This window comes from Pseudorca crassidens, chromosome 3 (genome assembly GCF_039906515.1).
Source record: "Pseudorca crassidens isolate mPseCra1 chromosome 3, mPseCra1.hap1, whole genome shotgun sequence".
In the NCBI taxonomy this organism is placed as follows: domain Eukaryota; kingdom Metazoa; phylum Chordata; class Mammalia; order Artiodactyla; family Delphinidae; genus Pseudorca; species Pseudorca crassidens.
This window is the reverse complement of record NC_090298.1, coordinates 143,874,174-143,899,980: the sequence shown is the minus strand read 5'-3', so window position 1 is coordinate 143,899,980 and position 25,807 is coordinate 143,874,174. Positions and strand designations below refer to the sequence as shown.

Genomic DNA, 25,807 nt, shown 5'->3' with positions numbered 1-25,807 from the left:
GGTATCGAGATGTTTGCTGTTTGTTTTCCACGTCCCCATGTGCTCAACAGCTGCTTACTGAGCTCTGAAATACAGCAGGGTTCTTAGCAGTGCATTGTGTTTTCAGAGCAGTGCTTACAGAAGAAATTTCATCCCCAACTTCAAGTAATTTGAGGTTTAATAGTATAAGTGAGATAAAGAACATAAAATGAACATGAATGCAGTTTCAAAATTGTAACATTTCATGGAGAAGAAGATGCATTTATTACTTCAAGTTTCTTTTTTTTTTATTGATTATTTTTTATTTATTTTTGACCGCGTTGGGTCTTTGTTGCTACGTGCGGGCTTTCTCTAGTTGCAGTGAGGGGGGCTACTCTTCACTGTGGTGCACGGGCTTCTCACTGTGGTGGCTTTTCTTGTTGTGGAGCACGGGCTCTAGGCGCACGGACTTCAGCAGTTGTGGTACGCAGGCTTGGTAGTTGTGGCATGTGGGCTCTAGAGCGCGGGCTCAGTAGTTGTGGTGCATGGGCTTAGTTGCTCTGCGGCATGTGGGATCTTCCAGGACCGGGGCTCGAACCCGTGTCCCCTGCATTGGCAGGCAGATTGTTAACCACTGCGCCACCAGGGAAGCACTACTTCAAGCTTCTATGTGAAAAATTGGCAAATAGCTACACGGTAAGGAAAGGTAAAAAGGATTTTGTTGGAAATATGCTCAAAGGACCCCCAAAGAGCCTGCCAATCAGCTTTCTAGTGTTCAAATGATCATTTATGTTAAGCAGTACATTGTTAACTGGTAAATATATGGTGCATCGTGGCGTAGAGCAGATAGACCAGGGTGCCAAGTGCAGCACAATCACTTAACTATCCATGACTTTGCACAGATTAATCATCCTCTCTGTGCCTCAGTTTCCCCAGAAAATTACTACCTACTTCATAGGGTTGTTGTGTAGATTAAAAGTGAACATATGTGAAATACTCAGCAGAGTCCCTGCCCTTAGTTACAGTAGGTTAAAGATGAACACATGTACAACTGGTTATAATAACTAGTTTCACTTTAATAATTATTGTAATGACAGACAGATGAACTGCTTTTGATGTAAGAGCCAGATGAATTTTCCTGATTTCAAATGTCCCATTTGCTCCTTCCGTATGTAGTGGAGCTTGCCATGATAATGGACCGGCTGTATGGAGGCGTGTGCTATGCTGGGATTGATACCGACCCTGAGCTGAAATACCCAAAAGGAGCTGGGCGAGTCGCATTCTCTAATCAACAGAGTTACATAGCTGCTATCAGTGCCCGCTTCGTGCAGCTGCAGCATGGAGAGATAGATAAACGGGTAAGTCCTGGACTACATTCTGGCAAGTTCTAGAAATGGCCGTCTATGTCATCACCGAGCTTGGAGTGGGGGAATTTTATGTGACAGTAAACTGACAGCTGATAGTTATTCCCGTAGGACCCATTAGATGCATGCTCTGGGATACATCTAAGAGTTTCATATGAATTTCTTCTGTCTCTTAGTTTCTGAATAGCCTAACCAGAACATTACAGTCACTTTGCTCGAGTCCATTTAATCTTTCCTAAGGTATCACCTCCATCCATTCACTTATTCAGTTAGTCATTCAGTGCATATTTGCCGAATCCTTTGTACTATGTTATATCAACTATACAAACATGAACACCCTTGAGATCTCCTCACGGTTTTTTTTTAAACCTGGGATATCAAAAATACCTCAGCAAGCCCTATTTTCCTATGTAACAAATGATTGAGTAAATTCATTTCTAGGACGGCATGTATAAGAAATATTTCATTGTAACAGATTAAGTAGAACTCAGAATCCTTTCATCTGTAATCTATTTTACTGCCTGAAATTAGGTAGTAGTTCATTAGCATTATTTTCACACTTTATATTCCTCTTTGTTGTGTTTATCCTCTGAATCAAAAGCCTGGAAAAAAACCCTCAAAGTTAACTCTTCTGTTTTTTAATGTATTGTATTTGAGACTATGTGTTCCAGTATATGTCTTTTTTCTTTGCATTCACGAATTTCTTATTTTTGTGTTTCATGCATTCAACAAACATTTTAGTGCCTAGGGCAAGAAGTCCCTGTCCTCATGGATTTATGTTCTGGTGGATGGAACTCTATCCTACACCAGTACTACTCAAAATACGGCTTGTGAACCGACTGCCAGTTGGTAAATGGTTTGTTAGGAGTTTGTGGTGACATAGGAATTTATACCAGAATGTGAATCTGCTGCATTAATAAGCACAGTGTTTATAGTTCAGTTGAGATTTTTTCATAGAAAGACCTTCTTGATGAAGAAAGCAATGTGTTGATTTACATTCTGGTGTCAGCTCCTCATTTCGTGGCAGACTGGCACTTTCATTAGGGCTGAGTTAGGTATCCAACACTCCAAGGCATTGTGCTCAGAAAAGTCTTTGTTGATTGACTGTATTGTGCCTTTCTCAATTCAGTACGTAGAAACTATCAAGTCACTAGTGGTTTACACTTACTGCTTATGTTCCATTTCATGTACATTCCACATCGGTGGCAGCTGAAAGTTTCCCATGGTAGTGATCATCATACTGTGAATATATTAAGGAGAAAGGTATACATTATACTGTAAACATGGAGGAGGGGGGCAGGATTAGTTGCAGTATATGTTAACATGCCTCCTTGTTTTTTATTCACACTAAAAAATATGTACATCTGAGTAAACGGACACTCCCACCTCATCGCTTCATTCCATCATCGGTTTCAGAATTGTAAGGTTAGCCATTAGAAATTCAGACGTAATTTGTTTTCCTCCAGGATCCAATTCTTTGACCAGTGTTCCTGCCATTCTGTAGATGTTATGGAATGGCCTCGGGGCCAGAAGCCTAATCCTCTGATTACATCTGCTCTTCCTGCCTTCCATATCATTCTTCTCTTTTTGTTCACAGCTAACCTTGTTCAGGATTCCTTGTCAGAAGTGGATGGCACCAGTGGTAGTCATAGCCTGGTATAAGGGAGTTTCAATCATGAGTCTCTCCAAGACTAAAAATAACCAACTCTTTTCCCACTGGAGAATTAATAGCCTGGTTATTTTTAATGCTTGAGAGGCTCAAATGACATTGGCCTATTGAACACTGGAACAGACCCAGTTTTATAAATTCACCTCTGACTTTTAGACTGAAGTAAACCATTCTTCCTGACAAAGAACAAAGCAAGGTTTTAGATTATGAGTACTATGGCTGCATCTTGTTTTCCTGGAGTTCGAGGTTTGTGATTATAACCCAAGATGTGTACACTGTAAATAGAAACCATGACCCAAACCTTATTACAGCTCAGAGGCTTGTGATGCAGAAGGCAGGCAGCTTCCCTCTGATTTGTACATTGAAGTGTTATTTTGTGGCACTGGGAATCTCTCAGTTGGTCTTGTGTAAATTATAATTCCACATATGACAAGAATCCAGATCCACTAATTAAAGTGACGGTTTGTGTCTATGAAAACTCTCCTGTGGGTTTAACCTCATAATGTTCGTAAACGTTAACTTGGCTTCACTCTTAACTTTCTGCTGGGATCTTGCTTTTCGTTTGAAAACTGTTTATTTAATAAGACAAAAATGTAAAACAATGGGCATAAAAGCCTTACCAGTTTATTTCTTAAATGATGACAGCTAATTTCAGTAAAAGAATTATTGACTCTTCCTTTGGGGTACCTTGGCACAGACTCATTCAGACAGTGGATGGAAATGTACATACACGGTATAAGAGTTGCCTGGTCCATTCACTGAGAAATGTAAACACCCTTGTTTTATTTTTGATTGCAGGTGGAAGTTAAGCCATATGTCTTGGACGATCAGCTGTGTGATGAATGTCAGGGGGCCCGTTGTGGGGGAAAATTTGCTCCATTTTTCTGTGCTAATGTTACCTGTCTGCAGTATTACTGTGAATATTGCTGGGCTGCTATTCATTCTCGCGCTGGCAGGGAATTCCACAAGCCCCTGGTGAAGGAAGGCGGTGACCGTCCTCGACATATTTCATTCCGCTGGAACTAAAGGATAACTACAGTGCTCATTTTCAGGCCTCAGAATAAGTGCACTCTTCTGTTAATTCTGCCCCCTTCCTCAACCTCTTCATGCTGGCATGTCCTTTTGTGCAGTCTGTAACTTAACAATAAGTCTAATGGAAAGAATGACCTATAATATAGGCATTTTGTAGATTCTCGTGTCACTGAAAACAATATGTATGAACTCCTTTTTCGTATTGCCATCATGTTGCATGGAAGTTTCATTCTCTTGTTTTGCTGGAGACCAAGAGGATCCAAACTTCCCACAACATTTTCTTAGAGGAGAGAGAGAAATATTAAAAGAGAAATGAAACAATAGAGTATTTTGGGTTTTTAATAAAATTATTGTTAATAATGTAACAGATAAGAATACTTTTATTAAAATAACCACATAACAATAACACTATCAATCTCTCCTGACGCGGGGTTTCCCCCAGGGAAGTGCTTTTGCCTTTCTCTTTCTTTTCTTTCATATTTTTTGCCTCTCTCTTTTTTTCCGTCCCCTTCTTATTCTTTTAACAGCAATGGAAGAAGTTAACAATTATTAACAGGAGAGAGCGTGTTAAAGCAAACACAAATGCATGAGCAAGATTGAAGCAGCATTATAACTAATTTTAAGGGTTTAGAGGCGGAATGTGATTTCATTATGCCGCAAAGTTACTACCACATCAGAAAAAAAAAATAGTAAAGTAGGCAGAGCTAGGTTTATTTTCTTTTAAACAGGTTTTTAAATTTAGAATATAAAAATTGGGTACATTTACTTCTGAGGGGAGTGCACTTATTTATTTTAAACTTTTACTTATCTGGTCACAGCCCCAGGAAACCTACCAAAGCTAGAGTTAATGACAACTGGTGGGAAAACTAGCATTTCCTCTCCTAAAGAACAAATATATAAATTTTATTTTTGATGTTATATATAAACTCTATATCCTAATTTACTAACACTCATCAGGTGTCAGCCTTTGCTCTCCATTTTGACGTTAAAAAAAAACAAACAGATCTAGAGATACCTCAAGGATATCATTTTTGATTTTGTGTTAGACTACCGTGTGTAGCCCAAACTGGAAGACAAAACCAATATTCAAATTGGCTGCCGATTGGCTTACTTTTAGATTTAAAGTTACTTTGGGTATCCTGTAATTTAGTTGTAACATAGAAAACGAAAAAAAAAAGTTTAAAAAAAGTTAAGTAGTTGCAAAGTGTTTTGCACTGTTGAATTAAGTAACTGTGTAAATCTGTGCAAAGGTACGTCTGTTTATCTTACTCTTCCTATAAAATAAAATAACATTACAGTTTCAGAACTTAGCATGGGACATAGTCAGTGTTTGAAGTGCCAACTTCATCAAGTAATGCATGCTTTATTATAAATAAAACTAGCTTTTGAAAGGCGTTATGATGTGTTGAACAGTATGCTTCAGGGGTAAATTGAAAATAGTCTCTTGAAGCCCTGGTCATGGAAGTAACTTTTATTTTTATGGACATTCTCTTATGAAACGCCCTATCCACCATGAAAAGGATTATCATCAGTGTGCAAAACATTAAAAAAAAAAAAATCTAATGGCAATCTTGCTAGTTGTGCTACCTAACAGTACCATCTTGGATCCTTCAAAACCAAAGACTTGCCCCAGGAGTGCGGTGGAACCACCTGGCTGATGACCCCTGCTGATCTGGAAAAGCAGTCCTTTATTTTTAATCCAGGCTTTAATGAACTATATACCTGTTAAGTTCCAAAGGTCAAAATGGAGGCATTTGCTGTCTGTTAGATACAGAAAGGGAGCTGCTTTGAAAGAATCCCCTGCAAATATTGAAAGCGGTCATGTGAATGGAGGGTGCTCTTGCGTAGCTGGTCAGGGACTTTTTTTTCTTTTCTCCTGAACAACATAATTCTAATTGGAATGTTCATTTGCCTCTTCTTATTCTTTTCAGTGCTTGTAGGTGGCTTGGGGTGTGCTATCGTGCTGTTCCTACTCAGTAAACAGGTGTGATGAGCTAACAAGAAATAAGAACTAGCTTTGAATAATAATTTTTCCCTTTGTACATGACCTGCTGAATTTCGGTACAGTGTTTTTGTAGCTAACTTATTTTGTCATGCACATAATGTATATTTGTTATGCACTACTTTTGTATATCTTGTTTTTCCAACAGTGAACATTTTTAGGCACACTTTTCACTGACGGGATATCTCTTTATGCAATACCTCAATTTTTCATATTGCAAAGAGTAGCTTTTTGTACTTTTATTACTGAGAGATCTTCATATACTTCATTTTTTAATATAAATAATTTTAATAAATTTTATTTTCTTATATTCTGCTTTTTATACATTTCAGTGCTCTGCATACATTTTAAATTATGAATGTTGTGCACTGGCAATGCTATTTTAGAGTCTGCAGAGAAGAGAAAGCATGTTGCTTAAACATCCTTCCCCAGCACCAGCTATTGGTGTACCTATAATTTAAGAAATAGTCTATGTAAAGTCACAAATTAATGAAAAAAAATTCGCATGAAAATGACAGATAACACTGTAGTTCCTTAAAAAAAAATGAAATGCATAAGCATAGGGTAGAAATTTAAAATAACAAAATTGTCTACAGCTTCTTACTAAGTTTTTAAAATTATTCATAACGCAGACATTTTTGGTGAATGTTTAGCCATTTTTAATATTAATAAATTGGTGTTAAGTGTTTGATTCAGAGATGTCTGCTCTTTTAAATTATATATAAAGAAAAAAAAATAGCCTGCCGTGGGACAGGTGTGTAATGTTAGTATGCATGACTAATGTAAGAAATTGTTATTCTACTAATATTTACTTGTGATTGTGTGACAAGCGTGTTTACAGATTATTTGGTTACACTTCAATTTACAGGGCATAAACAATTATTATCTATTACTCTGGACTTTATTGATTACATGTCCTTCAGATTACATGGGATTGTAGTTGGGAGTTACCATGTAACTCAAAACATAATTAACATGTAATTAGTTTACAGATTTTAGGGTATCACTTCAATGTACCAAGCATGTAGTTCTAGCGCACTAGCATGGCACCAGCCATGTACTTACAATGTAGTTACAGAGTAATTACATGGTTATTTTTGCAATGTAAAATAAAGTGTTTCTGATTATTTTCTATGTAAAGGAACCCTCTCCCTTCCCCTTCTGGTCCCCAAGCTTCGGTAAAATATATATACTTCTCCATACACAGACCTCTGCAGAATGCAAAATAAAACTTGCAGTGAATGAATTTAGCATTTTATGAGAGTGCTGTTGGAAAGACTTGATAATTCACCCTTTTTGTTTTGAAGAGTTGAATCTTCTGTTAAAAGGTGATTTAAAACTTGAATGTGATGAATTGTGGCAAGTTAACTTCAAGTTATGTGCAATACTTATTTCAAACTTTTGAAAGATCTTTGCAGTGTAATTCTTTGTTTTTAATTACAGACATTTAAAAATGTCATTTTCTACTGTTAAGAGTAATCCTCTTTCTTGCTGGTGTTTCTAAAGAAAAGAATCAGAACTCAATCTTTCTACTAATGTAAATTTGAGATTATTTTTAAAAATGGAATAAAAGAGGTTTTGGTCATTTGCTTTATTTTATTATCTTATTTTAAAGCTACTGTGATTGATAGCATTGTAAGAATTGGGACAATATTGTATTCAACTGTTTTATTTTTTATATTTTTAAAATTTAAAGTATAATTAGTTTTTATAATTTTCATCAGATTTTTGTTATATTTTTTGGAAGTGAAACTTTTAGCAAGTGGGTGTCTAGTTTTTACTAATCCCTAATTTTTTTTTTCCAGTGTATTGCTCATATTATCAGAAGGAAAAGTTATTTAAGTATGTCAGTTAATTGTACTACTTGGCTGAATTTCCATATAGTTTTTACTGTGTATGGGGAGGTTGTAGTATTTATTATAGCATTTTAAATAAGGGTAATTCATTTTTTATTAAAGTCATTTTCACGTTAAGTTCCTATTTTTGTATGTTCTACTCTTAAGTTATATAACAGTTCCTTTTTTAAAAGAGTTCATTTGTTGAAGTGCTAGTGGAAAATTAATGTTATTAAATAGTTTGCAAATGACTATTTATACCAGTATGCATATAATTTTTAAATATTTGTAATGTGAGATGTTGAATGAATAAAACTTTTAACTCAGCTTTCTTTTAATATACTTATTTATTTTCAACATAAGTAGATTATGCTTCCACGGTTGGGGATATAACATTTAAAAATATGAGGAATGTACTCTTTGGCCAAAGCAGAAGGAACTGAAATGAAAAGATGTCCGGTCATATAAGTACTCCTGGCAAGTGTGCCTTGCTTATGTAAACCCATAAATGTCAGGGGTGGTCGTCTTTGGCCTGCACTGTTAGTTCACACGCTGCCCTGCAGAAGTCTTTTCATTTGTAGCCTTCAGCATGTGTGTGAGGCCTAAGCCCAGGATCCGAGCGTTCAGTCATCTGCTTTAAGGCCAAATGTCCAATGAAAGTAAGGGAACACGTGTTTACTTAATAGGGAAGATGAGTATTTGAGAGGTTTAGTTTTGGGTCTTTGTCAGTGAAGAACCTTGATTTCTGGCCACTCTAACAAGAGGATCTGGGTTGTTAACAAGTCTCTCTGGAATTTTAACCACCCAGTTCCTCCCTAGATCCTGACGTCACAGGATGTGGCCTCTGGGATTAAAATCAGTAGAGCATGTGAATTGAAAGTATTATCTTTGGGTTGGTCCATAAATCATGTGGACTACTGAATACTGTGATGTGTTAGTCATTTGTATTTTAGAGTGCATTTTCAAGCTTTTAAGGGTTTATTATAGCATAAAACATAACACTGAATATATCCTGCTTTGTCAAATTTAATTTCTGCTCTTTCTTACCTTGGGTATTGTATTCCTAAGACTAGAAGAAGCAGTTCTTGTCCTGAGACAAACGGACTCTGGAGGTCTTTTGCTTCTAAGTTGTCTAAATATTCCCAATATACAACTCTTCCAACTGTAGGGGTTTCTGAGAGTTCACGCTGAACCAGCAGTGCATAGGAGCCCCCAGGAGTACTAGGTCACAGAAGCTTTGGCTGGCAGTAGCCAAAACTTAAGTTCAGAGTTCAGTGAAGGGCCCCTGAGAAAGCCCCAAGGACATAGGAGATGTGGGTGACATTTGGTTGCCACCTCTGCTGTATCCCTGGGCATGCTGGCATGGTTTCAGCACTGTAGGAGAGGGAGGGAGAAAAAAACATGAGTAGATTTAGTTTCTTTATTTGAGGAAATATTTATTTTAGGCAAGTGATATATCAACTATAAGTGATGTAACTGGTATCTTGAAATAATATGTAGGTGTAGTACTTCTGGTGTCTTAAGTCATGGAATAGTGAATCTGGAAAGGTTGTGTGAGGTTATAAGGGCTGCATTTTCTTATTTTATTCAATGGTAGCTTACCTAAACCCACCCAACAAGGAAAGCTCTTTACTACATTCTTAACGGTCCTTAACAATGAAGTTATGTCATAACTTCTTTTGGTAATGGGTTTGTATTCATACACAGTTCAGAAGGAAAATAAGTTTTTTTTTTTAAGTTTGAGAAATACTTAAAGTCAGAGAAAGAAAGTCCTTGGGAAAATAAGTTCCTGATTTTAAAAATTAAGGAACATTGAAGGTGTCAATGAAGTGAGTTAAACACATTGAAAGGGTAATTATTTTTCTGAAGTATGTAATGACAGAATAATAAACAAGAAACTCTTAATATTTGTTTCCCAGATTCTCATCTTCAGAGCATTAAGATAGTCCTTACCGCGAGAAAAGGACAAAAAAAAAAAAAAAGTTCTGTCATTAAATTAGCACTGAAAATAAAGCATCCTGTTTCTTGGAAAATAGGCAATTGACTTATTAAGGCTTTGAGAAGTTCTACAGTGAAGAAACCTAGTTGCTTTGTTTCAAGCGTTTTCCCCCTGAGCTGCTTTGACCGTAGACTCTGTTTCCAGGTAATGCAGGATCCCATGGCACATACTTTGGGTGCACTGCTCTACTTGGTAGTACGTTTGCTGGTGTCAGCCTTAGAACCCCACTTTGGATTGTATTCTGCAAGGGCTCCTGTTCCTGCCCCGCCTGAGTCATATCCTTGGCTGTTGCCATGGTCTGCATTGAACTTGGGTTCGACATACTTGCCTAGCCTCTGACCCCTGTCCCATTTCCAGTTCACCTCCTTTCTTCCCTCTTCCCTCTGCTCCCACCCCAGGAGAAAAAGAGTTTACTCTGCAGCAGAAACTATCACCTTGCAATGCTATTTTGATTATGCTCCTCGCTGACTCAGATCGGCCCTTATTTCTCACGAGTGCCACAAATACCACGTCACCCAAGCAACCTGTACTCTGAATCTGTGGTGCACTGTCTACCTTTCTGATAACGCATATCATTTGCCTCCATCAGAAATTTCCTTTGCCAACCTCCCCCAGCACACACCCCACACCCCATGCTCTGAGAATAGGGACCACAGGCTTCAAATACACTTAAGAATTCAGAAAACGAATATTTCTACCCTACTATGAGCCCCTTATCTAGCAGTACCCATTCGGTCTCTTTTATTAGAGAACGTTTTGTTTTGGCTTGCTGAGTCTTGTTGGTGTATTTTAACTTGGAATCTTTTTCTAGTCAAATTGGGTGTCATTGTTTTGTCTTACTGTGATTCACTGTGGTGACCAGAGTTGGCAAAGTACAGTTTGTTTCAAGGAAGTTAAAAATGAACAGCAGCGTCAAAATCCAACGTGTGCCCAAACCCGCAGTGTTTGCTATTGCGGATAATCTGATTAAGCATCAGTAAAAACCTGCTTGTGGGTAAGTGGGAGGCGGAGGGTGGTGAATCAGTGAATACAATGCCAGAAGCTCAGCCTGCACTTTCTTCACCTTTTCATTGCAGTTCTATTTCAGTAAGCAGGGCTTTGACACCATCAAAATGTCACTGCGATCAAAGCAGATGTCACCATTTTTAAAGAGACTATTTTCAATGCTTCTCCGACCCTACTCCCAACACCAAAAGAGAGAAGAACCAAACATAGCCAGGAAGGATCCCCACTGAACACAAGAGGGCATTTAAAACTTGTTAGCAGGAAGGGAACTGGCAGTAACCTAAGTCTGTGAAACCGTAAAAGGTTTTAGACAGAATCCAGGAAAGACCTGAGCCTCCTTATTTGAACGAATGGAGGCATAATTCACCTCTCATATTGGAAGGAAAAGACAAGTGGCCCCTTGTGTGTTTAACTGTGTGGGGTGGGGGAGGGGATGTGGAATGGCTTCATGACCGCGAGGACGATCGATGGTTTGGTTCTGGAAGAGGAAGCTAGCGACTGCTGATTGACTGTGGTGCATCAGGCACTTACGTACTTTGGCAGGTTAACCCCCATTCCCCCCCTCCCCCCGTGAGGCACTGAACAGAATACAGAACTGTGTCCTGTCCCAGAGCAGTTGGGTGACCTGGAAGCTTACACAGCTAGTATGTGGTGAAGCCTGGACTCCAGTCCCCACCTACCACAACCCTTCCTCTATAAACCTCACTGCCCCTGGAATAGCAATGGACAGGATTTTTTTTTTTTTAAGTTAGGTTTGTTTTCAAAACAAAAAATGTCATTCCTAAACCTAATCTAGGTGCAAGCTCTCGTATTTGAAAGTATAGAGAGAGGGTGATGAAGCAATTCACTAGAGAGAAGGTGAGTTTTGATTGGAGTCCACGCATGAGGTCACTTGCTCCCCCAAGAACTGGTTCTTGGTTAAAGGATTTTGCTCAAGGTCATATAGGTGGGGAGGGGAGGCCAGGTAAGGAGGCCAAAGCGCTTCCATCTATGAGGCCAAAGGGGGCTCCTGTTTACCTCTACAATTCTTGTCTGCCCCACTGGCCTCCCTTAAATGTGTGTATGTGATTCAGCAGCCAGACTGGGGTATACATTTCCAGGAGTAGGGGCAAGGGAGTTGAAATGTCATTTCTATTCACTTCAAGGGACTACAGACTCCTGAGTGCATATCCTCCCTCTTTGACTTCACCACCAGGAAAAGACACATATCAGTTTGGGGGGCAGGAAGAAGGAAGGGCCTTTTCTCTAGTACTGTGAACCCCCAGATCCCAGAAACACAAGCCGCTCTGGCAGTGAGAATAATAATCATGATGATGATAACATCTACTAGCATCGATGGAGTGCTTACCAGGTGCAGGCATCGTGCCTCTCTGCCTCTGCCCACAGTCCTATGAGGCAGGTACTGTTAGCATGCTCCTTTTAAACATGGTCAAGATTTAGAAAGGTTAACCAGTTTTCAAAATCAGGGTTCACACCCAGGTGCTGTTTCTCCTCACCCCTTGTAAGTTTCCAACAAGAAAGAAATTTTAGTAAAATTTTATTCCCCGCCCTGCATTGACTAAGAAATCACCAAGACGTTATACCGAAAGGATACATACCATTTTAGAAACCCATCAAAAAATTATTTTCCTTTATTTTGTTTGACAAGGATGTCTTTAAAGATAAGGTGATGGCTATTCCTTGTGGTTGTTATGTTGCCCGCTAAGTTGTCGGGTGACGAAGAAGTGGTCCAACCAATCATTATCACGTGGGTGCCAAGGAAGGATCTCTAGTTAGCTGGATGGATGGATGGGCAGATGGTTGGATGAACGGATGGAGAATGGATGGTTACGTGGATAGGTAGGTAGGTAAGTAGGCAGACAGACAAGACAGACAGATACAGATAAGGTACACAGGTATAGAACTATACATCAGATTTTCTTTGAGATTCAAGGAAAATCCCACCAAAGAGAAAGGGTTTTACTTCCTTCTGTAGAACTATAATTGAACAACACGTTCTATATAGAAATCAAGCCTCCTCATGAATCTCATCCTTTGAGACTCTGCACCATCTCTGTAATCAGAACAAAAATAGTCCTGAAAATCCAAAGGAGCGGGGGAAAGGCTTTCTTACTGGTGTGCCCTGTTGAATTTCAGAACAGCCCTTGAGTATTTTGCTTCTGGGCTGAGATGTCAGAATCGTTAAAATAGATTTCTACAGAGAATTTATGTTCCTGATTTTCATATATATGTAGAAAGAAAGAAGAAGTGTTTGCCATTTTTAGAGCACCGGAGCTCTGGAATGTAGAGCTTTGATCATTGCTGCAGCCTGAACAGCTGTTCCTGAACAGATGTGACACTGTGGAGCCTGGAAGAACCAACTTAGAATCTGGAACATAGATTTGCAGCACAATGGTTCTTCTGAGGGAGATACTAAGGCCATAGCCAAACACAGTCATCAGTAACTTCCTTTTTATTTGCCACCCAAAGAATTCAAATCAAGGACCAAATGCAAAATTCTAAAATTGGAAGGGATGCAAGTGGGGACGCAGATTTACTGCCCTAAAGAGTCCGATTTAAATCAGGATCAGCAGCCCTCCTCGAGGGGTGTCAGAAGGTGGTGGGGAGGAGGGTAGGTGAAGGCGGGCGTGGAGGGAATGGGAAGGATGGGAGGAGAAGGGCAGTGGAATGCAACTGTCAGGTGCAATTTAGTGTCCAGAAGCCACTGGCACCTCCCTCCACCCCCATACACCCCATAACCAGGACACAGCGTCCCACACTCCTGATCGCAATCTCATCTCTCTCTCTCCCAGGGCGAGGCGATTTTGTAGTGACGCTGTAGTCCCCCATAAAGGGGGGAAATTGGAATCTTTTTTGGCTTTCCTTATACTTGTTTTATATCATAATAGTTTCTTTTCTGAATTACATATGAAGAGTGGAGCTCCATAATTCTCGAAAGTTGGGTTCCAGCCATGTCTTTTTTTGATAGGAGTTAGTGCGTGTTATCACAGAGTAAGTACTCAATATGTTTACCTGTAATTAGTAGCATCATAATGACAGTTGTTGTGCTATTATTATTATCTACACCCTTACGAATTGCGAGTCCCTGTACTAGGTGGGGGGGGGGGGGCAGGAGTGGGCGGCAGGGTCACTGGCAGCAGGTGGAACCCTCTGATGCTGCTTTCCCACCTCCTGCTTATTCTCACGGTTCAACCAGATCCACCCCGGCAGAGTTGCTATGGTGACGGAGAAAGCAGAGACTCCAGGCCCAGTGCCCACTGCTGCTGTGCTCAGTTCCTGCTATTTTCCTTCCTATCTTAGGAACAGGGATCCTCCCATGGGGCGACCACACTCTGCAACAGAGGGGCTGAGTCTGTGCTACCAGCATGAGCATGAACTCCAAGGGGCTATGTCTTGGGACCCTGGTTGTCTGGAATCTTTCTCTTTAGGGAAAGAAACAGGAAAAGAGGAGTGGAGCTGGAAAGTAGACCTTGGGTCTCTCAGCTGACAGCTCCATTATACTGCTTTTGAGAAAATACGATTTTCAGTTCCTCGATTATTTCCCCTTTGCCCTAATGAGTGGCAAACTGTAGGCAAAGTGACCCAGGCACAGAGTGGGATCGTAGAGACCACATGGGTTTTGAAGTCAGGCAAAGCTGGGTTCAAACCCCAAAGACAGGAACCACCAGGGTTAAGGACGTGGCTCTGGGGTGAGACGCCCAGGATTTCTGTCTCTTTGCCACCGCTGGCTGAGTGACGTTGGCCACAGTAGGTAACCTCTGAGTGTCTGTGGTCTCATTCATCAGAAGGCACAAATAATAATACCTCCATCGGGTTGAGGTGAAGATTAAATGAGGCAGTCATAAACACACACACACACACACACACACACAACTATAAACATTAGAGACTCTCATTATCGTCACCATTATTGCCCCAGATCTGGCCATTACTGGCAGCAACTACCTCGGCAAAGTCCCTTCCCCTCTGCGATATTACACCCTACCCCACCCATCTCTGTACGGAGGGGATGGTGAGGATCAAGTGATGTGAACGCCCAGTGCCCCTCGGGCTGCAGCAGCGCCTCCTGGCGGCCCCTCCCCGCTGCCACACTCACCCTGCTGCAATTCTCCCCCTGCAGCTAGAGTGGAACAGAAATCTGGCTTTGCCAGGCTTTGCTAAAACCCTCCAACAGCTTCCCTTGGCCCTGGAGATAAAATCCGCACCCTTCCCCAGGCCCGGACGCCTAGCGTGATCTAGCCCCGGTTCCCACCTCAACCTCCTCTCTTTTTTCTCTCCGTCTCCATCATGCCCAGCCACGCAGCGGACGAACCTCTCCTTCCTCCAACGCAAGCCCCCTTTCCTCGGGCAGGGTGTTCGCTCTCGTTTTTTTCCTCCTGTGAGAAATTATCCACCTGCCCTGCTCTGCCTTCTCCCGCGCTTCAACTCAACTCAGAACAGACCAGGCTCCTCATTCACCCTTTGGGACTTGGATTAAACATCACCTCCGAGGGAACTTCCTGAATCACCCTTTCTAAAGATTCCCCCCGCCGCGACTCACCATCATCACACTTGATTGTTATCACAAGCGCTCCTTCTGAGTAGCATTTATTACACTAATTATCACGCTATGTAATTTGTGTACCTGCGTTTTTGGGTAGGGGAAACAAATGCTGTCTTAATCATATTGTGTCCTTAGGACTTGTCACGCGCCTTGCACATCGTAAGTGCTTAATAAATGTTTGCTCAGTGGGTGACGCACAGGATCCTGACGTTAGTTCTCTTTCCCAGGCCGGCTCTCAAAACTGCCACTAAGAGGATGGCTGTGCTGCAATGGGGCCCCAAGCCTAAGGTATTTCCCAAGCAAAATAGAGATCAGAATGCTCGATAAAGGCAGCTCAGAGTCCTCAAATGCTAATGGGCGCCAAGTTCACCTGGGGATATTGCTCAAATGTGGGTTCTGGTTCAGCCCCCCTGGGAGCCTGAGACTCTGCACTTCTAACAAGCTTCTCAGACCACGCTGGAGGCTGGAGAAAGAAGCAAGTCCCTGTGGAAGCCTTGGAGTAACAAGGACAGGGATAGTGTGGGTGCTGAGAGAAGAGAGTCTGGCTGGGTAATGGACGCAGCTTGTGGACTGGAGACTGGGGGACCCAGGCCCCCGGGTGGAGGTAGGGGGAGGAGCAAAGAGCTGGTCTCTCCTGAGGCTAGAAGAGACCAGCCAGATACAGCAAGAGGCTGGGAGCTGCTATGTCTTAGAATTTGCCTTAGTCCCAGAGAGAGAATTCTGTCCAGGAGTTTGCTCATTCATTTATTCATTCATTTCGTCAACAAATATTTGCACATTATTCTGAGGATACTGTGGGGATGAGACACATAAAGTCTCTGTCCTCTTGGCATTTACATTCTGGGGACAAAGACGTGGATTTGAGCCCTAAGCTGTGTGTGTGTGTGTGTGTGTGTGTGTGTGTGTGTGTGTGTGTGTGTCGATGTGATTTTGGTGAGTCATTTCAGTAATCTGAGCCCTAGTGAAATGTGATGCCCACACCCAGCACTGGGAGTTGTTGGGTGGATCTCAGGAGATAATGCCTTACAAAGATAAGGTTTTATAATTATTCACAGAACCACTAATCTGAATTTTGAACTTGCTCTCTGTTAGCCAAAGGTGGCAATCTGCAAAGGAGAATCGTATCAAGGAGTTTTCTTACTCATTCAATCATTCATCTAAGTGTTTGCCCTGTTCTATACTCTGGCAATATTATGGGGGCAAAGCCATGAAAGTCCCTATCTTGTTAGCATTTATATTCAGAAGAGGAAATCAGACAATCGCCAAGTAAGCACATATATAAACAAGAAAATGTTATTACTGTTAATGTTATGAGAAAAACGAAACTGGATAATATGGTGGAGACTGGGAAGGGGCTACTTGAACTGGGGAGATTAGAGAAGGCATCTCTGACAGGTAAGATTTAAGCTGAGATCTGAATAATACGAGAAAAACTAGCCATGGCAAAATCTGAGGGAAAAGTGTTCTGGGCAAGGGAACAGCATATGCAAAGGTCCTGAGGCAAGACTGAGCTTGATATATCAAGGCTGTGACAAGACAGAGGGGTCATGAGATAAGCTCAGAGAGGTCAAGGGGCCAGATAAGGCAGGGCCTTGCTAGCCAGGGTAAAAATTTTGAATTTTATTTTAAATTAGATGGAGAGCCACTGAAGAGTAGCTGCAGCAGAGGGACGGGAAGTGATCAGTGATCACTCTGGCAATTGCATGGAGAATAGATGGTAGGGGAGCAAGAGTGGGAGCAGAAGAACCATTTAGGAGGGGGTGGCAGTGGTCTCTGTGAGTGATAATTGTGGATGACGGTGAATGTCAGTGGATGTCAGTGGATGACACTGGCTTGAGGAAATGTGGGGAGTGAGGAAGATATCTGAGAATGACTTGGGTTTTGGCAAAATCCCACATGCTGCACTATTTTTGGAGGAGATACAAGTTACCATGCAGTACTAACCCCACTCCCTCGGAACACTTCGGCAAAGGCAAAACCTTTGTGAAAGCAGAAGGAAACAAGGCCCGTCCTAATCCTACCCAGATACACAGAAGCTTCAGAAAGGAGGGTGTTGATTACAAAGGGCAATCTTTACCCCAGTCCCCTCCTGTCCTCTGAAGTCTCATTGAAATGCTTGGCTTGTATGAAAGGGCACAAGAGATCCTGCTTTAACAAGTAACAAGTGGCACTTAGTGGCATTGAACAGGCTCTAATTCTGTGTTGGTTGAGTGATGGTGAGGCAGCAGGGGAGGGGGAATGGGCTGAGTTTCCCTGCTACCAGGCCTAGAGGATTCTCTCTCAATTCCCCATAGGGTGGGGTCCTCCCATCCATTTGGTCCCAACAAACTCAGTGTTAGGCTAGGTCCCCTGGGACCCAAGATCCTCTCGTTCACAAAGGCCAAAAATGGAGACAGTTGACATTAAACAATGGCCATAGAGATCTAATGACAAGTAGGAGAACAGAATCGAGCCATCACACCCCTTTAAGCTCAGGGCCATTCCTCTGCTTGTAACACAAAGAATCCAGTCTTAAAAGTAACTCCTGGGATTTCTTAGAGAAAAGCATAATTCTGTTACATTGTATTTTGGGGGTTAACAGCATTTATTTGTTCGATGTAAGCATTTAAAACATATCACAATTTCTTCATTTAAAAATAAAGTATATTGGGCTTCCCTGGTGGCGCAGTGGTTGAGAGTCCGCCTGCCAATGCAGGGGACACGGGTTTGTGCCCTGGTCTGGGAAGATCCCACATGCCACGGAGCGGCTGGGCCCGTGAGCCATGGCCGCTGAGCCTGCGCGTCCGGAGCCTGTGCTCCACAACAGGAGAGGCCACAACAGTGAGAGGCCCGCGTGCCGCAAATAAATAAATAAAAAATAAAGTATACCTTTTCCCTTGCCTCCCTCCTCCTGCTATGGAATTGGCCTGGGCTTCTTTCTTTCTCGAAGTCCTGGGGTTAGCTTTTGGAAAGTCAAGGTGGGCTTGGCAGCAAGAACCATTTCAGTCCCCAAACCCATTCCACTCTCAGGAACACGGTGGAAGCTGCCAGAAGCATGTGGCAGAGCCAGTGGAGAAGGAAGGAACAACATTTCAGGCGCAGATGAGGTGGGAAGGCCCTTTTCTGACAGTCATCTGTGGCTATCTCCTCAGGGGACCGTATGTCCCCACGCCTGCTGCTGGCCAAATGGAATTCACGACTAGGAATATGCATCTTTTGCTTCTCTGCTCCTGCAGCAGTTTGATGAGGGGTGGGGGGAGGAGCAAATCATCTCTTCTGCTGGCTGAAAAGACATCTCGCACAGTTGCTCCCGGTCTTTCTATGCAGGGCACCCCCCAGGCAGGCGCTGAACTTCTCCACCAGCCTGGCGGAGCAGCCGGGGGCCACGCACTCCACGGCGCCTAGGGATTAGAAACGCACTTTCTCCAAGCACCATTTTCAAAAAGCAACCGAAAAGAGTCGAGGTTTGAATTCAGACTACTCATTCCTTGGTAAATATAAAAATTGAGTTCTTTCTGGAAATGGGGGGAAATAAAGGGAAAGATGATTTTATCTGGGAGGTGCGACTGCCACCTGGTGGATGAAGCTAACTGAGCAACTAAAAGGGCTGCTTACTTTAATGAGTCAGCCGTTCAGTCATTTCTTCCCTCTTCTCAATTGTTTTCACGCGGAGAAGCTCCGTGGAGGGGAGGAGAGGGCTGGCCACCGCACAGTGGGATGGATGCTGTGATAGGGCCAGTCTTGAGTAGGGGTTAAGGGCGTGAGTGCTGGAGCCACACCGCCCAGGTTTGATTCCCTGCTCTAAGACTTTCCTGTTGTGACTTTGGCTGAGCTGCTAAACCTCTTCTGTGCCTCTACTTCTCATCTGTGAAGTGGGGCTAACACTTCCTATCTCATAGAGTGATTGTGAGACATAAAATACACGCTCCATACAAACGGTTAGCACAAATCTGGTGCACAGAAAGCATTCAGTTAAAGTTAGTTGGTGGTATGGTGTGAAGAAAAACATGGGGCTGTGGGCACCTTTGGACCTACTATGTGCTGGGCATGCTGTGGTGCCTTGGGGATATGCTGGTGAGCAGAAACTTTGCCCTGATCTCATCGAGTTCATTGTCTGGAGGGATTCAGGCACAAGCAAGCAAATAACCACAAGAAGAGCAAAATAGACATGGTCCTTACCCCCAGGGTCTAGCTGCGGAGTTAGACCTGTAAACGGGTGATTATAATTTGAAATAACTTTATTCCAGGATGGTCCTCAGTGCCCTAGAAGCACATAAGGAGCAACTAACACCTGGGGAGGGGGATGCTTTGTGAAGAAGGAGGCTGTAAGTTGAGTTCCAAAGGATGAGAAGGAGTAGCCAACTGAGGCAAGGAGAAGAGGGTTCGAGCAGAGTTGAAACGCTGCTCGCGGTGGCTCATAGTGAAATCAGACTCAGTGCCTTTGAGGAACTGACAGAGGTTGGGTAGGGCTGGAGGCCAAGGGAGAGCTGGGATGAGGGTGAAGATGCAGGCAGGGGCCAGCTCCGCAAGGGCCCTATGAGGCCCATGAAGGGGACTGCATTTTGTCTTCAGAGCAACGGGGAGCCATGGTGAGGTTAAATCGGGAGAGCAAGGCCAAAAGTGGAGAATGACCTTGTCATGTCAGTGGAATGGCAGAGGTGGGACACCCTGGTACAAAGGGTTGATTACGTAGGAGGAAATGTTGGCTAGGTAAATGGTGGAATGAACAAGCACACTCTCTCCCCCTGTTATCAGAAGACTAAAGTCAAAGGAAGCTGGTGGAGCTGATATGCGGAAGCTGGTACCATCCCTTGGAAACACACTTAAGGACAGGGGTGGCTTCTTTTGAAATGGCACCAGCAAGGTGAGGTGGAGAACAGGAGAGAATTAGAGATCTGGCCTCTAATGCTAGCAGGGGAAATAAACAGCTCTTCCTCCACAGAGTTTTGACCTGTATGTAGTCACAGAAAATGAATGTTTATCTTCGCTAAGTGACTTAATAAAGAGAAGCAGCTGTGCTGACAGAGAGCCCAACTGGGATTGGGACACTCCCATCCACCCTGGTTCTTAGGACTCAAGTCCGACCACCATCCTCCCCATCAGGTAGGACAGAACGGAGAAGGCCACTGCCTGCCTGGCGGACACCAAAGGCATTGCTTGGGATTCCAAGACACAAGAAGGGACCAAGGGATAAGCTCCTCCTGGGCAGGGTGAAGTTTTCTGAGGGAGAAAGTGAGTTCTGGGAGATATGCAGGAGGCTGCATGCAGGGAGGGGTGGGGCTGGAAGAGAGCAAGACCCAGGAAAGGAGGAAGCTTGCTCTTTGCAAAGGTCTTGTGTGGAAGAGATGGTTCTTGTGGGATTTTTGCCGTTCATTCCTTCTACTCTTGCCCTTTTGTAATTTGTCTGCCCATTCATTTAGTTACAGGCAGACCTCATTCTATTGCACTTCATTTCATTGCGCTTCACAGATATTGCTTTTTTTACAGATTGAAGGTTTGTGGCAACCTTGCTTGGACAACTCCATCCACTCCCTTTTTTTGCAAAAGCATTTGCTCATTTCCTATCTCTGTGTCACATTTTGGTAATTCTCACCATATTTCAAACTTTTTCATGATTATTATATCTATTATAGTGATCAGTGATCTTTGATGTTACTACTACAACTTGCTGAGGGCTTCAGATGATTAGCAATTTTGACCAATAAAGTATTTTTAAAGTATGTACATTTTTTAGACACAAGGCTATTGCACACTTAATGGACTACAGTATAGTGTAAACATAACTTTTATATGAGCTGGGAAACCAAAACATTCGTGTGACTTGCTTTATTGCGGTATTCGCTTTATTGCGGTGGTCTAGAACTGAACCCACAATATCTCTGGGGTCTGCCTGTACTTCCTTATTAATACAACAAATGAAAGTGGAAGGCCTGTGTGTTTCAGGCACTGTGTTAGGCACCTGGGTACATGCTGTGGGAACAAAAGGGCCAAGGTCCTCACTTTCATGTAGCAATTGTGGGGTTGTGGGGAGAGGGTGGCACTCAATAAACAAGTAAACCACTAAATGAGAAAGACAGTTTCAGGCCATGGTGGAGACCATGTATGAGGGAGGGACTGGGGACAGGGGCTGCTCTGGACAGAGGGTCCCAGGGTGGGCGCTCTCAGGAGGGGCCTATAGGCTGAGAACTGAACGGTGAGAAGGTTCTGGCTATGTGAACCCCTTTTACCCACCAGGCTCTCTTGTCATCCTGCTGGTCACCCCGTCAGTATCCATCCATGCTGATCTTGGGTGGAGCGCTGCGAAGGCCCGAGACTTTAAGTTGGGAGACCTGAAGAGCTAAGCACTAAAGAGTAAGACCAAACAAGATATACACTCGCCTATGTAAAGACTGAAGCCAAGCTATAAACAACTCAATTTCTGATAGGATTAAGATGAGCTCCCCCTACCTTAAGTGCCTGCCAGAATCAAAAGTAAATTGTAAAAGATAACATCATCCCAACCCTCCAATAAACTCTACAGTTTTAATTATACAATATCTGGCATTTGGTTAAAAAAATTCCCCATCACACCAGGATTAAAAAAAAAATCAGATAACCAAAGCACAAGAGAGAAAAAAGTTGTTACAGTTATCATAATGGTATTGAAAATAACTCTGATCAACATTTCTAGAAAATATTCTGAAGAAATTCTGAAGAAGAAAATTCAGCAGAATGGAAATGAAATTCTAGAAATGAAAACTATAATAATTGAAATTTAGAACTCAGTAAGGGAGTTTAATGGAAGATTAGATGGTACTGAAGAGAGGATTAGTGAACTGCTATATTGATCAGTAGAAAATAACTAGACAGAAGCTTCAAGAGAAACAAGGACAGAGACTACAGACAAGAGCAAAAGAGGTAAATGGAACTGAGTACAAAGATATAAAATGTGTAGTGGAGTCTCAGAAAAGAAGGGAAAGATTAGAGTAGAATTCACCAAAACTGATAAATGATAACAAATCACATATTCAAGAAGCACTATGAAGTCTAAGCAAGATAGATGCAAAGAAAATCATGCTCAGCTGTATCATGGTAAAATGTCTGAAAAGCAAAGACAAAAAGAAAATCTGAAAAACAGGCAGAGGGAAAAAGAATGTATTACTTTCAAGTGGGGCAGTAATATGACTGACAGCTGACTTCTCAATAAAAATAGTAGAAGCCATAAGACAGAATGTATCAAAGTGCTGCAAAAAAAATAGCTGGCAACCTTTAATTTTATACCCAGCAATGATTGCTTAAAAATACAGTTATATAAAAAAATACAGTTATAAAAAAAGACATATCAAGTAAACAAAAACTAAGTGACTTCATCTCCAGTGGAACTATACTAGTGTAATGTGTAAAGGTTGTTCTTTAGGTAGAGGGAAAATAACCCCATTTGGAAGAATGGATATGTAAGAATGAAAGAAAACAATGAAAAGTGTAACTATATCAGAAAATCAAAATGAGTATTGACTATATAAAACAATAATAATTTTAATGTCTCATGGTGTTTAAAATATATTCTAGAATTTTAAAAAATCTATATGCTGCTTACAATACACATTATAAACATAAGAATGAAAAAAGGTTGAAAGTAAAAGAATGAAAGAGATAACACCATGATACACTAACCACAAGAATATATGACAAGAAGCAGCGTTAGAGACAAAGAAACACTTCCTAAAGATAAAAGAGTCAAAGTACCAAAATGATTCTAAATGTGTAGGCACCTAACAACAGTTAAAGACATATAAAGTAAATATTGATATAACCAAAATGACAAACAAATTCAGAGCCGTAGAGGGAAATTTTTAGCATACCCCTCTCAGTAACTGATAGAACAATCTGATCTATTGATAGGGCAAATAGATCAAAGAAAGATCAACAAGTATACTTGGAATAGGAAACCCAGATAAGACACTTCACAAATATGATATAATTTTGTATATATATAACACTAGACACAACAACTACAGAATACACATACTTTACAAATGCATACGGATATTTCCCAAAAGTGGACCACATGCTGGCTCCTAAAACAAGTCTCAGAAAATTTCAAAGGACTGAAATCACTCAGAGTATGGTCACTAACCACTACGGAATAAAAATAAAAATAAACAACAAAAAGTAGAGAGTTCCTAAATGCTTGAAAGTGAAACAATATATTTATCATAACCCATAGGTCTTATAAAAATTATAATAAAATATTTTGAACTGACTAGTAATGAAAATATGACATACAAAACTTGTGGGATGCAGCTAAAGCTATGTTCAGAGGAAAATGTATAGCATTACATGCTTGCATTAGAAAAGAAGAAAGGCTTAACATCAATGATTTAAGTATCCATCACAGGATAGTATAAAAATAATTAGAAAACAATAGAAGGAATCAACAAAGTCAAAGGTGATTCCTTGAAAAGATTAATAAAATTGATAACTTACTGTTGAGATCAAATTTAAAAAAAGAGAGCATAAAGTAACAGTATCAGGAATGAAAAAGGGATATCACAATGCTCCTAGGGACATTAAGAAGATAATGAAAACATATTTGAACATGTTTTTTGCCATCAAGTTTTAAAGGATAGGAGGAATGAACAAATTCATAGAACACAATTTATTGAAACCGACCCAAAAAGAAATAGAAAATCTGAATAATCTTATGATTACCAGAAACCTTACTCACAAAGAAAACTTCATGACTAGATGTCTTCAATGATGAATTCTACGAAATACGTAAGGAAGAAGCCATTCTCTCTCATGAACATAGAAGTAAAAAATCTAAACAAAACACGAACAAATCAAATTTAGAGGTATGTCAAACATATTAATTGATGATATGTTACAAACAAGTTGGACGTATTCCAAAATGCAGGTTTGTTTTAACATTAGAAATCAATCAATGTAATACATCACATTTTCAGAATAAAGAAGTAAAATAATTGTCTCAATAGATTTTAGCAAAAGCATCAGATAAAATTTAACACCAATTTATTACCAAAAACTCTTGGCAAATTAAAAATAGAAGGGAACTTCCTTAATCTGTTAAATGATATGACAAAAAACAAACTTACAGCAAATGTTATACTTAATAGTGAAACATTGAAACTCTCCTTTAAGATCAGAAACAAGACAAGGATGTTCATTATCATCATTTGTATTCAATATTATATTGGAAGTTTTAGCCTGAATCAACTGGATATACATACGGACAAATAATTAATCTTGTCCCTCTACATCATACTATTCATAAAAAATCAATTCCAGGTGGACTGAGTATTTAAATGTACAGATAAAACAGTAAAGCTCCTAGAAGATAACAGAGGAGAATATCTGGAATAGTCAAAGGTTTATTTAACCAAACACAAGAAGTATAATAGTAAAGAAAAACATTGATATATTGGACTACGTTACAGTTAAACTTTTTTTTTTTTTTTTGTGATACGCGGGCCTCTCACTGTTGTGGCCTCTCCCGTTGTGGAGCACAGGCTCCGTGGCCATGGCCATGGCTCACGGGCCCAGCCACTCCGCGGCATGTGGGATCTTCCCGGACCGGGGCACGAACCCATGTCCCTTGCATCGGCAGGCGGACTCTCAACCACTGCGCCACCAGGGAAGTCCCTAAACTTTTTTATTTATTGAGTTTATAAAGAGAATAAGAAGGTGAAGCACAGATGAGAAGAAAATTTGCAATATATACAACTAACAAATAGCAAATATATAGAATATGTAAGGAACTCCTCTTAATGAATGCGAACATTATGAGAACCCCATATAGAAATAGACAAGAGGGACTTCCCTGGTGGTGCAGTGGTTAAGAATCCACCTGCCAATTCAGGGGACACGTGTTTGAGCCCTGGTCTGGGAAGATCCCACATGCTGCGGAACAACTAAGCCCAAGTGCCACAACTACTGAGCCTGCACTCTAGAGCCCGAGAGCCACAACTACTGAGCCTGCATGCCACAACTACTGAAGCCTGTGCACCTAGAGTCCGTGCTCTGCAACAAAAGAAGCCACCGCAATGAGAAGCCCGTGCACCGCAACTAGAGAAAAGCCTGCACACAGCAACAAAGACCCAGTACAGCCAAAAAAATAAAGAGGCAAGAGATTAAAATGCAAAAGATAATATCCAAATGGCCAATGAGCTCAGCTTCACACATCATCAGGAAAATGCAAATTATAAGAAAGTAATACCACATTGTGATGGTTAATTTTATGTGTCAACTTGCCCAGGCCACAGTACCCAGATATTTGGTCAAACATGCTAGGTGTGTCTGTGAAGGTATTCTTTAGATAAGATTAACATTTAAACAAGTAGATTTGGAGTAAAACAGATTACTCTCTATAATATGGATGGACCTCATTATGGTGTCAGTTGAAGGCCTTAATAGAAAAAACA

At 41.2% G+C, this 25,807-nt stretch overlaps 1 protein-coding gene and 1 long non-coding RNA gene across 4 annotated transcripts in view; one reads left to right on the top strand and one right to left on the bottom strand.

Annotated features, from left to right (window-relative positions):
• On the bottom strand, nucleotides 1-3,089 carry LOC137222088 (uncharacterized). Its single transcript, XR_010942303.1, has 3 exons — nucleotides 2,709-3,089; nucleotides 2,491-2,562; nucleotides 1-647 (listed from the first exon to the last, which is right to left on the bottom strand). It is a non-coding gene; the product is annotated as an uncharacterized lncRNA (long non-coding RNA).
• The window catches only part of CPEB4 (cytoplasmic polyadenylation element binding protein 4), a 64,369-nt gene extending 56,182 nt beyond the window's left edge, over nucleotides 1-8,187 (top strand). For all 3 annotated transcript variants that reach the window (XM_067732821.1, XM_067732820.1, XM_067732819.1), the window contains 2 exons: nucleotides 1,135-1,316; nucleotides 3,790-8,187. In XM_067732821.1, the coding sequence (XP_067588922.1) occupies nucleotides 1,135-1,316; nucleotides 3,790-4,017 (410 nt within the window). In that variant the 3' untranslated portion in view covers nucleotides 4,018-8,187. The remainder of the gene's footprint in view (nucleotides 1-1,134; nucleotides 1,317-3,789) is intronic.
• Nucleotides 8,188-25,807: the final 17,620 nt, after the last annotated feature.